The 15,062-nt window shown below is 39.2% G+C and overlaps 1 protein-coding gene across 1 annotated transcript; it reads right to left on the reverse strand.

The window, feature by feature from the left end:
• Positions 1-470: 470 nt before the first annotated feature.
• Positions 471-9,611, reverse strand: NRPB11 (DNA-directed RNA polymerase, RBP11-like protein). Its single transcript, XM_077354187.1, has 5 exons — positions 9,358-9,611; positions 9,151-9,240; positions 8,986-9,064; positions 8,669-8,764; positions 471-847 (listed from the first exon to the last, which is right to left on the reverse strand). The coding sequence occupies exons 1-5, from the start codon at positions 9,408-9,410 to the stop codon at positions 815-817; spliced, it is 351 nt and encodes a 116-aa protein (XP_077210302.1). The 5' UTR covers positions 9,411-9,611; the 3' UTR covers positions 471-814.
• Between the last annotated feature and the right edge of the window lie 5,451 nt (positions 9,612-15,062).

A 15,062-nucleotide genomic window follows, 5' to 3' on the forward strand; every position in this document is an offset into this window, starting at 1 on the left:
CATTTGCTAGGACTATAGACAGACAAGCCGAGCATTGCCTGTCAAGTTCACTTTGAATTCAAAGGACAACCACTGATCTCTGTTGTAGTTGTTGTTTGAGTTTTCACTCTTTTGACCACTTGGGCTGTGTTTGTTTGGGGATTTGAGATCCGATTGTGTCCAAAACTGGTTATTGGGCTCAAGGGCCTTTTTGTTTTAGATTATGACAAGCGATTGTGGAGTCCCCAACAGATTACTGGACCGAGAATTTACTTTTTGACTCACAATCGGTTCTCAAAATCGAAAACAATCAGGGCCTTGAGAAAGTTTTTTAACAATCAATTTGAAGACTTATCGATTGGACGGTTAGGATCAGCAACCAATGATTTTTGACAGTCCAGATTAACCGACGAAAAGCCTGCATTTACAGTGGCTATGCGCAATGAACCACCACAAGTTGATCCTGATGATCCAAAAAAACAGATTACTCGTAGGCAATGTGAAGGCATTTTGTAGCTTCCAAATCCATGTCCCAAGTTTACAGAAAACACCAAAATGACACTGCTTCAAAACATAGTTTTGAAAACAGTACCTGGGCTCCCTACCAGATTTCTTAACATACTTTTTTACTCTCTAGCACACTAACTAGACTCCCTAGTATATTTCTTAACATAAACTGGACTCCCCTACTACATTTCTTAACAGTCTTTTCAACACAGTAACTGGACTCGCTATATTTCTTTTGCTTTTCCAGCTCCGCCATAAGCCGGTACCTTCTTTTGAAGCAAATGAACAAGAACACTACAGGAAACATCATTCCTTTTCCATCGCCCTCCTAGTAGTCTCTGCTATGCTTCTTCATTTCATCCTGCGAATTGAAAGTCAATAATATGTGTTAATCCAGAATCACACAGATTAACAATATCTAATGCAATGATTTGAATGAAAAAGAAAATGTTTTAATCTCTGCATGACATGTCAAGAAGGAATTTACATGTTCGTTTTTTTCTACTCGAAATACGTCGAAAGCATAGTTCACCTTAGAGAACCAGTTGGAGTATTATAGGTTGAAAGATTTTGATACTATAGGAAAATGTGGAGAAAACCCAATACTCTCGGGTGCCTTAAACCTTTTGCATATATTTACATAGGCCTTTGCAAGCGATTTACATGAAAACATAAGAAACATGAGCACAAAAAAAACTACCTAAAATTATCCATGTTTAAAATTAAAAACACCACCCTACAATCCAATGGTCAGATCGATGGGCAGAGCTCGCAGGGTGGTGAGGATTAGTGAGTCAAAAGAAATGATTTTCATAAATTTCCAAGGGCATAAATCAACACGTGGCCGGCTAAAAAAGAAGGTATTTCTAGCAATTTTTTTTTTTTTTTAATTTACATTTATTACCCAGAAGAGATTACAAGTAGGGGACAAGAAGTCCCCAAAGATAGAAGGATAGAGTTCCGCTATGGAAATTTGCAAGTGAGGATTAGTGAATCAAAAGAATTGATTTTCATAAATTTCCAAGGGCATATATTAACTAAATCAACACATGACCGGCTAAAAAAGAAGGTATTTCTGGCAAGTTTTTATTTTAAAAAAAATTGACATTTATTACCCAGAAGAGATTACAAGTAGGGGACAAGAAGTCCCCAAAGATAGCAGGATAGAGTTCCACTATGGAAACTTGCAATGAAGCACGAGTTTGAATTAAGAAAAAAAAAAGAAAAGTCTAATCATCCCTTACGCCTTCAGCCTCGGCACATAGAAAAACTGAAATAGAATCCAGTAACACTCCTTTAGCACGAGTGTGAATTAAGAAAAAAAACAAAGTATAATCATTCCTAACGCCTTCAGCCTCGGCAGATAGAAAAACTGAAATAGAATCCAGTAATACTCCTTTAGCCAGACCATCCGCCATTTCATTAGCCGATCTCCTTCGATGCTGGATTTCCGGGCGGATTACACATATCAAGTCTCTAATTTCCGAAATGTAAGATTGAAGTTTCCAAGGTCAGTTAGACAGTTAGACTTTCGTGTAGCCCATGCAATTGCAATCGTCGAATCGCCTTCCATGATGAGAGGTCCCAGATTGTTTGCAGAGAACAGATCTAAGCCCAAATAGAAATGCTCTAATTTCAGCTTCATTAGCATCACAAGTTCCAACTGGTCCCGAGTATGACATCAGTACATTACCATTCGCATCTCGAACTACACCACCTATTCCAGCCTTTCATGGATTGCCTATCGAGCTACCATCAAAGTTTAGCTTGCACTTACAAATCGGCGGTGGTATCCAGTTAGTAGTTATCTTAGTGAGAAACTTCTTTTCCTTAATTACTACACTCCGGTTTCAAAATATGTCGCCAAGACCGTAGGTGAGGCATCTCTTTGCTTTTACCCATGCGATAAGTTCCATTTTGGCTTCAAGTGCTACACGATCCGCCCTTTTTGTCTTTCCTTCAAATATTCGATTGTTCCTTTCCTTCCAGATGTTCCATACAATGGAATATGGAAGGAGTTTCCACAAAGCTTGACCAATGTCACCAAAAGCACCACCAATCCAATTAATCAGTACCATCCTGATTCCTTTTTTGGAAGACCCAAGCAACACCAAATGATCGCACCATGCTTCGACCAAATCTGGTAAGAGAAGGGACAATGCAGGAGAACGTGATCCAAAGTTTCCTCCGATTGCTTACATAGAACGCACCAACTTGCCAAAAGAAATTTTCTCCTCTTCAGCCTTTCACCGCTGATGATACTTTTATGTACCACAGCCCACACAAAAGCCACCACTCTTGGGGGAGCAGTGGATTTCCAGAGCTGTGCATTGTGTTATCGCTCTTCTTCTTCCATTATTTAATGAAGAAAAGAATGATTTGACATAGAAGCCGCCATGTGTTCCCGGTATCCAAGGCAGGGAAAATTCTGAGGAGACTCACTCGTCTAGTTTCTATTCGGACACTTTGGAAAGAGAGGAATGACCGGCTATTCAAGAGTGAGTCCAAAAGAATTGATTTTGTGTATACGAAGATTATTTCTCTTATCATATCCTGGGCGACTACCTGCTTCAGTCTTTACCAGTATTTAAAATAGCAGATGTGGCGCGGAGCGCGGCCCAAGAAAATCCTAGTCGACTCGGCACAACGCGGTCGAGTACTCGGTTGGCTCGGTCATAATTCGGAGAATCAAAGGAGTTTTTATTGACTTGTAGGTAAAAACGCAGAATGCGGATGCGGCGCAACACGGAAAGCGTAAAAGGGAGTCGAATCGGACGTGGGGGAGTTTTAAAACTACAGTCTTTACTATAGCTCGAATATAAGGCGATGCTGGCAAGAGTTGTGTTGTTCTCCACAAAGGAGGGGGCGTATTTACTCCTAGATGGTCTCCCCCTGATCCAGGCTGGCTCAAGCTTAACTTCGATGGTTCCAGCTTTTGAAATCCAGGCCCGGTCAACATTGGTGGTCTCCTTAGAGATGGGTCAGGTGTCACTAGATGCGCCTTCTCCAGCCCTATTGGTATTAAGGATTCTAACGAGGCAGAAGTCATGGCACCATTGCAAGGAATCCAGATCACGGATAGGGCGGACTTGGACCATCCATCAATCGAGGGAGATTCCCTCAATGGCATTAAATGGTTGGGATGGTTCGCATCCACTGCCGTGGAGGTTTGCAAAGATTTTCGACAAGATTCAAGACCGCCTTGCCGATTACCCAGTGAGGTGTTTGACCATACTAGTAGATCGACAAATAGTGAGGCAGACCACGAGGCCGGTGCAGGACTTAATCGGGCCACTTTGGAGATTTTCGATTATCTTCCACCTTGACTTTTTATATTCATATTGCCTTTTTCTTCTTGTATTTATTCATGCTGTATAAGATCAACCTCATCGGTCAGGCACCCCTTTTCTTTTATTAATAAATCTTTGCCATTAAAAAAAGTAGTTTTCCTTAAATTTATCATTGGATCTGGCATAGTGAAGAATGTTGATGCATTATTTAATTTTTTTTATTCCATAGGTTTAGAAGTAGGTCCCGATAACATCAAGCAATTTATATCTGATAGTGAGTGTAGTTATAAATCTGCAGGAAAATGTTAAAAATTAAAAAACAAATCTTCTATTTGACCCCACGTGCAACCCGATGTATAGATCTTATGTTAGAACAACTAGTCAAACCTGATGAGATTCCTATCATAGCAAACACGGTTGAAAAACCTGGAAAATAACACGATTTATTTTTATTTTTTTTTGAATAAATTAGAATAAAAATAACACGATTTATCTATAACAATGGAGCGTTGTTGCATTAGATACAAAAAAATTCACATAAGGGAGAGCATTAAAAATCAAAACCGGGAAAGATTTGTGTCATCCTGCTTGGACATTATTCTTCTATTTGACCCCACGTGCGACCCGATGTATAGATCTTATGTTAGAACAACTAATCAAACCTGATGAGATTCCTATCATAGCAAACACGGTTGAAAAACCTGGAAAATAACACGATTTATTTTATTTTATTTTTGAATAAATTAGAATAAAAATAACACGATTTATCTATAACAATGGAGCGTTGTTGCATTCGATACGAAAAAATTCACATAAGGGAGAGCATTAAAAATCAAAACCGGGAAAGATTTGTGTCATCCTGCTTGGACATTATTTGCAACAAATATCTTATGTTACATAAGAAAGTTCTGCAACAGATGTTTGTGCCTAACAAATATTCTGCTAGTAGGTATGTCAAATATCTGTCGAATCAAAAAATTAGTTAGACCTTGTTGTTGAACAATTCTTTTAGGTACATTGTAGATTCAGTGAGAGTGATACCCTTAGTAGACCAACAAGACAAACCTACAATGGGATATTTGTAAGAGGCCATCGTTAAGGCCACTGAAGCTATAAAGGAGAGTTTGAATAATAATAAAAAATCAGATTACATACCCATCCGGGGAGTTATTAATCACATACGGGGTAACCCAGCTTCACAGTCCCGTTCATTGATGTGATCCGGGCTTGATGGCTAGACAACTTAGGGGGCATTTTATTTATAGTTTCTATTTTTTCTTTGGTAAACACTTTCTATTTTGTTATTTTTGCTAATATGGTCCACATCACCTAGGGCCCACACTACCTCACACCCCCACTTCATTGCATACTTGGACCATATTAGCGTTGTTGAGTAGTATTTAGCTCTGACTTAAGTAAGGGTATTAAAGTCATTTATCAATGATTTATGACTTAAAAACTATTATATCCTATTGGTTATTGATAGGACCACTCACTTAAAGCAAATCTCACCTATAAATATATTTTTTACAGACCTGATTGGAGCATCATTGGAAAAAACATGAATACCAGCCCAAGGTTGGGGTTTCTTCCTCCTTCCTCCTTCCTCCTAACTTTCTCATTCTTCCTCCTCTATTTCTCCACTATACTCCTCCCTTTCTTCCCTTCTTACTTTCCTCTCTTCTCTCCCTCCTCTTTCCCTCTTTCTCTTCTTGTTGTCCCAGCCCTTGCTGCTGTCTATTACGGTCATCGACTATCCCCACAGCCAACAATCCTCTTTCTCCTCTTCTCCATCTTTCTCCCTCACTGCTTTGTTGGTCAGCCGCATCTCTACACCCTAGTTTAGCCGAAAGCACTTTTTCTCCCTCCTATTCTCTCTTAGATTAGCACTTGGATGATCTGCTACTTTCTTTTTTCCCTGCGTAACATCCAGTCATCTTGGTTGTTGTTTCATCTTTTCTCTTGAATGTCCTTCATCACTTACAACAAATCTAGCCCTAATTTCCCCTTCCTACAAGTCCCTTACTGTCCTCGTTCTCTTTTGTTGAAACTACAGTTGTAGCAGTTCTTTCACACTATCTTCTCCTTCGGGCTCTTGTCTTGCTGCTCATGTTGCTTCCTTGCCATTTTCAACCACTTTCCCCTTCATTCTACATCACATCGGTGGATGGTGCAGTCGTTGGACAAATCATGGTTGTAGCTATTTCTCCTCCTCTCGGACCTCCTACATCGCAGGATGTGAGAATAATGTGCACACCATCGGGTGAAATCAGTCCTATTTTATTTTAGTTGCCTTTATTGACTACATTTTGTTGCCTTCACCACATGACCAGCCATCCTTTCGCCCATGTTTTTAGTGGAGACTATCCTACTCTAGCAAGGTGATATTTGGGTTGTGGTGTTTATCATTTTCTTTATTTCCATATGGTAATCAGATATTTGAGTCTTTGTTGCCCTTATCTATGGATTTGCTATCTTGCGATGTGAGATTATTGGCATGTTTGGAATGAATTAAGGTTATTGATGAATTATCTCTAAAGCTAACATATAAGTGAAAACACTAGTAAGATTTGATCAATTTCTGAATGTTTAATCTGATTTTAAGGACTGGTTTGGGTTATCTTACTTCTAAAACTAACTCATTAACCTCCTAGGTTCTCCGGGATTACCCACGAACCTCCGAGTTTGCACCATTCATTCAGCGTGATAATTTTCTAACTGAATTTTGTTTTTTAGTCCTACCTCCTCCCAATGGATGTTGATGGTTTTGGAGGAATTTTAACATCCTTTAATAGCTAATTAGAAAGGTGTAAAAGAAAAGAGTGGCATTATCAACTATTGGAGTGAGGATATACTTTCCCTGTGGTTGTGTGTATGTGGGGAATGCTAATATATTGGTCTTCAAGGACATATTAGCACCGTGTCATAGCTTGTTTCCCTGTGGTTGTGTCTTAGCTTGTCTGACCAAAATTATCCCTTTAGTTGCAGTTTTATATACAAAAGAGAACGGTCTTTTGGTCATTTCACTCTTTCTAGCATACTTCCTCTCGTTGTTGTCTCTCGATCTTTCCCTCCATCCCTCAAACCTTCATTTTTCCTCACTGCCTGCGTTATTGCCAAGATTTTATCATAATTCTGTTGGATCTTGGTTGAGGAAGGAGAAGAAAAAGAGCGGGCTTCCTTTGTGTAGACACGGAATGGAAAATTTCTTGATGGACACTGAATCGTGTTCAAGAATAGGGGAATCAAAGAATTAGAGGAAGAAATATGTCTACGGAAAGAAGGCATTCTTTTGTCAAGGGTATTGATGTTCTTCACAAGAATAGGGGAATTTAATGTCGCGGATGGTAGGAGAGAATGTAAAGTGTGAGCCTCTAACAAGGAAAATGCAAGAAAATGTTATGATTTCCAAGAGAATTCAACTAACCCTCTCCCAGTCCAAAATGGAGAGTAAGAGAGCCATTTTTTATGATGAAAACCAATAATTATACTTGCGTTGTAGTCGCAAAAACATCACTATCATCTCTCTCTACGCCCAAAGGTTCCCATGGAAGTTGGGACCCTTCTCTTTCTCTTGTGGCCATGAAAATGCAGATATTAAAAAAAGGCTTGTCTTTACCCAAACATGTTCCAAAATTCCTTGTTATAAGGTCTTACAGTGTAAGATGGGTCATTTCTAATCCTTCAAAACCTCTCTTTTTTATCGTAGCTCAAATGTGTCCTTAGATTTTCTTGTTATAGGGGATGATTAACAGTGTGCTTCCGTGCCTAAAAACACTGTTTTGACATGTTGTCTGCCAATCAAAGGTGGGAAACTCGTCTCCCCTAAAACGCGTTCTGGAAAGGTCGGAAACTTGTTTCCCCTAAAAGTTGGGAAATTCTTTTCCGAAATGCATGAGAAACATATAAGAAACTTATATGAAACATATGAGAAACGTATGGAGAACTTGTAGAAACGTATCTGAAACATGTGGGAAATATGTGCGAAACTTAAGGAAATCATTTAAAAAAAACACAAAAAAATTGTGGAATAGATATTAAAAAGGAAAACACCAGCGTATACCGCAATAAAAACTAAAAGTAAGAAGTATCCAAATAGAAATTTAGACTTAACAAAATTTAAATCTACAAAACCATATATTACATGTTTTCCTTGTGTTTCACATGTGTTTTCATTAACGTTTCTCTATTGTTTCTAAAACGTTTCGAATGTGTTTCCTAGGACGTTTCGAATGTGTTTTTTTATCATTTCTCGTTTCTCGTTTCTCCTGTATTTTTTTTCTTGCATTTCCAGTTTCCATTTCTCATTTAACTTCCCGAATCTGTTTCCCACTCTGGTAACAGTGGTTTTTGAGGCAATGTTGGAAACGCCGTAACCAGAAAAAAGGATTATTCCTGAGTAACATTGAAATTTAGCTTTTGAGGCATGTTGGAAGGCTGTCCGCTAATGTTATCCAAATACTACTGATATCTATCACGCATTCACTTCAATCATGGTTATGAAGCGTTTAACCAGGCTTATGGCAGAGGAGCAACAAGTAAGTCTGGTACACTTCAGTATAGCCTTTTAGGGTAGACCACGGCAACCAGTAGGTAATGTAAAGAAATGAGGTTAGACCGTGGCAACAAATAAACAATGTAACCTAAAAAGGATAATTCCTGAGAGTAATGTAGAAATTAAGTTTTTGAGGCATGTTGGAAGGATGCTCACTAATGTTACCCAAATCATTCAAACAAAAAAAAATCAACTCTTCCACCCGGTATTTCTGTTAATTCAACCATGGTCAATATAAATTGAAAAATAACCATCTCCCTAAATTTTGCACAAGTTCAGCTTCCATATAGTAACTTAAGAATGGAAACAAAAAAAAACGAAAGAAAGAACATCAAACCGCAAAGCCACTCTTCAAGTGATTGAGCTCCTTGTCCAGATCATTGATGCTTTGTTTGTATGCTTGCGTTGGCGAAGAACGGCTAGTCGTGTGTATCTGTTAAACCCATCAAATCTTTCAAAACATTCCAAATACTAAAAACCCTTAATACCATTCATTAGATGAATCTTCATCCCCATATTATAATATAAATATATGCAAAATAAAAACAAGTTTTGTGACCAAAATAAAACATAAAGAACACAAAAAGGTGCACATTCCGAATCATTCTATGTTATTAACCACACAAAAAATATATATATAAAGTAAAAACTAACCCTGACTATGATTTTGTACTGGAGAGGGTGAGGGAGCTTGTAACCAGCAAAAAGGACATCTGGGTCCCTGTGTAATTGCCTGTATAACCCCATAAAATAAAATAAAAATAATGACATATATAGGGATTAAAAAAAAAAAAGGAGAAATGAGTAGTGGTTTGTTACATGCGAAGGATGTTGCCAACGGTGTGATCTTCCCTTTCGATTGTGAAGGAAGCTGCGTTGATGATTTTGGTGTCTCTTTCGTATGAAACCCTAAAAAGAAAGCAGTAGGGTTTTGAAAAATAGGGATTTATAAAGAACCGTGTTAAAAACGAGGGAGAATCAAGAGAGATAGAAAAGGGAAGAGGGGAAATGAAAAAATAGTCTTACTTTTTTGTGCCTTCGGGGACAACGAAACGCTCGTAACGATCTGGGGCATTCATGGCTCCGCCTCTGCAATCTCTCTCTCTCTCTCTCTCTCTCTCTCTGGTTTTAGTGCGCTTTTATATGAATGAACCCGTAAAACGAAGAACACCCTCTGTTTTTACTAGAAACACCCCTTAGGAAAGGGAGATGATAAATTTGCACCCCATTCGTACCCCTTGTAGGATGATTCGCACCGCTCTTAAGGTGACTTGTGGCAGACTTTAACGCTTTTCTGCTTGTAACAGGGGCGCGAATCATCCTACTGGGGGTGCGAATTTATCATTGCCCCTGGGGGTCAAGAAGGCGGGTTGCTCAAAGCTCTGGATCCATACTGGGAGGGAAATGATAAAAGCACAACCATGGTTTTATAATAGCACTAGTCATCTTCTCATTTATTATTTAAAGAGTACAAACCAACTAAAAAGAAGAGGACAAACTGTAATTGTGCAATTATTAAAGGTTGGTTGTGCAATCATTTTCCTTGAATTAATTGGCTTTTGTAGCAACTTGGAAAAATGACCCAAATATCAGTTCAAATAGTGAAAAATGAAGTGGCAACTAATATCGGAGTTGATTACAAGGAACAACTACCTAGGATCTATTCATAAAATAGGGAAAAACAGTATTACTTTACCTTTTACCGAAATTTTAATCTGAAACCGAAACGTCCACATTTCCAAGACGATCGAAACTTAAATTGAAATTTAAAATCTTGGAAATCCAAATCCGGTCAACCCGAAATGGTATGAAATTTCTAACGAAATCTTGTTTTGCCTCGGAATTTTGTTCCAAAATTTAACCGAATTTTCAAAATTTCGATCGAAATTTCATTTCCCCCCGAAACCCCGTTCCGAAATTTAAAGAATATCCCAAAAAATATGGATTTTATCCCTTATTTAATATTATCTTGAAATTTCTGCCAAAATCACTGAAATTTGGACCGAGTTAAAGTATCTTTTAAATTGATTTTTATAAATTTCACATGAAATCCGACTAAAGCAATGAATGATTATTTTTCTCGTATAGAATTTTGACCGAAATTTCGGGATAATATTAAATAATTATTAATATTATTTAATATTATCCTAGCCCTCCAATCGATGTAGGCTGATCCTAGCCCTCCAATCAATAGAGGTTTCCATAATTGTTGTTCCTCTTCAGTAATTATTAATATTATTTAATATTATCCTAGCCCTCCAATCGATATAGGCTGATCCTAGCCCTCCAATCGATAGAGGTTTCCATAATTGTTGTTCCTCTTGAGGTGCCCGGAATCCGTCAATATTTTGCAAGTGTCTTGCATGAGTAATATAAAGTAGTTGTTTCGTCATTGTCATATGTCTCTACCTCTTCTTGGTATTTTTTTTCGTAATTGTCATAAACAGGTACCTGTGTCAGTACTTTTCGTATGTAGATTACGATTTTACCCTAAGGAAAGTAGTTAATATCATAACTTATTATTAAAGAGAATAGGCATAATGTAGCTGGGATATAGATGGGATTTTTGGCAAAGGGTGGAAGAACTTCACCCACAATTCCGCCTTTATATATAGTAGTTAGATTATAATAGATTGATCCGGTAAAGTGATCCTACTCGTCGGGTTAAAAACAGTGGGGCCCACATTGTTTGGGTGATCCAAACCATTCATTTGAAAGGCCTTTACCTAGATAGGGTGTCCACAAAAAAACAGATCCATAGGATCATCCTAACCCATCAAAAAATGGAGGGAAAAATGGGCAGCTTCGTGACAAACAATGTATGTCAATTTCCCCCTCCATTTTAGATGGGTTAGGATAATCCTATGGATATGATTGGCCTTTCAAATGAATGGTTTGGATCACCCAAACAATATGGGCCCCCACTGTTTTTAACCCAACCGAGTAGATAAGCTTATCTACTCGACCGAGTATGATCTCTTTTCCGTTGTTGATTAATTATTGTCGAAGTCATTATGTAAATGAAGGTTTTTGCTATAAAGCGTTGTGAGGTTATCTACTCGACCGAGTATGATCTCTTTTCCGTTGTTGATTAATTATTGTCGAAGTCATTATGTAAATGAAGGTTTTTGCTATAAAGCGTTGTGAGGTAACAGTGAGCCCATCCATTGCTATGCATTGTGTAACATGCTGGGACCCACACATCAAAACATGAGGTGTAAAATGGTGGGTCTCACCCATTGCACAGGTCTGGGTGGAGATAGACCTGGCAAAAAGTGACCCGGACCCGCGGGTCCACCAAGCTCGCGGTTGGTGGACCAGCGTACCAAGCTTATGGTACGCTTAGACAAGGAAGGAGTTAGTTTTTGTTTTTAATATACATGCGTGTGTGTGTGTGTATGTGTGTGTGTGTGTGTGAGAGAGAGAGAGAGAGGAAAAGGATTGTACGCTCGAGCGTACCGAGCTTATAGTACGCTCGAGTGCCCAATCACATATGGGCCCACTTTGTTAGGATGATCCAGAGCATTCATTTGAAAGGCCCTATCATAGATAGGGTGTGTACCAAAAATCAGCTCCATAGGATCATCCTAACACATCCATTTGTGGAGGGCAAAATGGACAGACCACAAATCTGCCCATTTTTGCCCTCCACTTTTGGAGGGGTTAGGATGATTCAATGGAGCAGATTTTTGGTACACACCCTATCTATAATAGGGCCTTGCAAATGAATGCTTTGGATCACCACAAAAAATGGGGCACTCGAGCGTACCATAAGCTTGGTACGCTCGAGTGTACAATCCTTTTCGTCTATATATATATATATATATATATATGTGTGTGTGTGTGTGTGTGTGTGTGTGTGTGTGTGTGTGTGTGTGTGTGTGAGTGTGAAATGGCATAATGATATCATTAAAAAAGGGAGCGGGCCGAGGATGACCACACCCGGAAGTATAATAGAAAAAACAACAGTACAACAATAAAAACAGAAAACCTCTCAAGGAGGGAGGAAGTCAAACCACTCTAAATCCAAATGACTAACCCCACACCTAGCCAAATGATCTGCCTCCCCATTAGCAGATCTCCGCACGTGATTGAAAACAATCGCAGAGCCCGATGTTAGATAATTAATTTCATAAAAAATAATAGAAAATCTCCAAGGAGGCACCCCCCCCCCCCTCAACCAACGAATCACATTAAGAAAATCACCACAATAAAGCAATCCATGCTATTTCTATCAATTCTTTTAATGCCATGATATACCACATTCACATTGGCCTCCGAAGCATCACAAACCCCAAGAGTGCCGAATAAGCCCACACAATTTCACTACAATCATCTCGACACAAACCGCCTATCCCGGTCGAGCCCGAGTTCCAAAAAAGTTAATATATTATAATATGATGATGGTGATGTATATCATTACTTTATTCAAGAATGAGAAGAAAAGAATAAAATATTGAAATGCATGTGCGATATTGCCGTATTTCGTGTATGCATGCGAGAAATTTTATCTCTTTCGGTGAAGCATGCGCGAAAGTCAGTTGCTTTTAGCGCGTGCGTTCACGAAAGTCAGCATTTCGGCTATTGGTTTATTCGGTGATTGCATGCACAAACCTGCCTTCGTACAGCTATAAATACATGCAGAGGAATGAAACAGAAGAGAACAAGAGCAGAGTGAGATACACTAGCACAAGTGCAGTCACACAGCAAGCACTGACACGAGCAGTGCAATGAGAGAGAGAGAGAGAGAGAGAGAGAGAGAGAGAGAGAGAGAGAGAGAGTTCTCTAATAATTGTGTAACTCGGCGAAATCTGAGAGAAAATAATGAGAGCCAGCGTGTGAGGGGAGTATTAGCTACTCATGCCTATACATTGAAGGCACAACTTTTGTATGCACTCTGTAAGAGACTCATCCTGCAGGTGATGTTGTAACACATTATTTACTATACTGGAAGTTTTCAAGTGGACTACGGTCCCGTCATTTTTCCCTTCACCCTCTGAGGGTTTTCCACATAAAAATTTCTTATGTCATTTGTCAATTTACTTTTCGCTTCCATTTTATCCTATTTAATTTCATAGCTTCATAACAACTTTATTTGAGCCTGTAATTCCGCAATAATGACCTTTTTTCCCAACAGATAGGCATTTCTCTCTCCCTGATTCTTATGTCCCCTTCTTCCCCAATAAGTGCCACTCTCTTCCAGCCACCATCGTGGCCTCTTCTCATCATCTACTAATTAACATAACTCACTTCCAAAAACTCATTTGTGAAATTCAACAACACAAGAAAAAGGCCTCAAGACACCTATGTGGTTCGGTAAATTCCATCATAAGAATCTCTTGTTCAATCTGGTAGGGCCATGGCAAGTTAAACAATTTTTTTTTATGGTTTTAGATAGGTATCATGAGCCACTTCCTCAGTATACATGTCCATCAAGGTCCCCATCATTTTCAATCCGGTTAAAGAAGAACAAAAGCTGCTTCCAGAAAAAATGCATGAACTCAAAACCTCGAAGTCCCCTAAACTCTGATTTATGTGTTATTATAGACATATTGAGTTGCTATTGTCTCTTTGGGCAATATTCCCACCACATCATTTACTTGCACACATGCAACACACATGCATGTTTTGTATTTTTCCACTTTCAAAACCTTCTCTAGAAACATGCTGTGTTGACGGATATACTTGAAACTTTATGAAGACATGGTACATCAAAATTTGGGGTATGCGGCTCTGCGCATGATTGATAAATTTAAGAGATTTCACTAATTCTTGGATGATTTTCATTAACAAGAGGATGTGCTTATAATGAGCACTTACATGATAAACATAGAAATAAATCAAGATAGTCATGGAGGGAAAGAATTCTAATCAAATCTACTTTCTAATTACGGCCCGCTCGTAATTTACTGGTCTGGGTCATAGATTAATGACCCGTTTACTTTTCAACCCGGCCCGTACGGGTCATGGGAAAAGTTGCCCGGGCCGGGTGGACCTGCGGGTACCCGCGAGGGCCCGTGAAAAACACATGCGCCAAAAAAAATTTCCTTCACAGAAATAAATCCCATATTTTCACAAGGCCAAAGGAAACAAAAGTGAAAAAAAGAACTCACCCAAATGGCCAAACCCTGACCTCAAGTTATTGTCCGACGACCTTCCCGTTGCTCTCTCTCTCTCTCTCTCCCTCCGAAGCTAGGGTTTTGACTTTTGAGGTCTCTGTTGGCTTCTTTTTTTTCCTTACATGAACATGATTAACTTGGTCTTGAATCTATGTTTTGGACTGTAGATGATCCAAACCGTCCGATCAGAGGGCTACATAGATCAGAGGGCTAGGATCATCCTATGGAAATGATTTTTTGGGCTGAACCTATTTATGTTATTGCCCATCACATGGACGGTCTGGATCATCCTATTACAGTGTGGCTGTGTGGGCATAAAAACAGGAAAAAAATAACAGAAAATATGTCCAAAAATATGGCAAAACACCGGGTGACCCGTGGGTCGACCGGGCCCGTTCGGGCCGGGTGCAGGTCCAAGATCCGTGACCCGTATTTTTTTCCGGGTCATTATCACCCGGCCTGTTTGACTCGGACCCGTACGAGTTGGGTCAAACCCGGCCGGCCCACCCATTTGCCAGGTCTAGCAGGAAGAGAGGGGGGGGTGCTTGTTGGTGAAGGAGAGAGAGACTGTTTTAGCGGGCGTCCCAATAAGAAAACGGGGTGAATTTATTA

The sequence above is a fragment of the Tasmannia lanceolata genome, unplaced genomic scaffold (genome assembly GCF_043159265.1).
Source record: "Tasmannia lanceolata isolate RefF3 unplaced genomic scaffold, GAP_Taslan_0.1 ptg000015l, whole genome shotgun sequence".
NCBI classification, from domain to species: Eukaryota; Viridiplantae; Streptophyta; class Magnoliopsida; order Canellales; family Winteraceae; genus Tasmannia; species Tasmannia lanceolata.

Bases quoted from the DNA above. Each gene is read 5' to 3' on its own strand.
- NRPB11 (XM_077354187.1), bottom strand. From the start codon at position 9,410: ATGAATGCCCCAGATCGTTACGAGCGTTTCGTTGTCCCCGAAGGCACA. The intron at 9,065-9,150 runs GTAACAAACCAC...GGGGTTATACAG, and splicing joins GTTGGCAACATCCTTCGCAT to GCAATTACACAGGGACCCAG. The intron at 848-8,668 runs GTTTGATGTTCT...TTCAATTCGCAG, and splicing joins ACTTGAAGAGTGGCTTTGCG to GATGAAATGAAGAAGCATAG.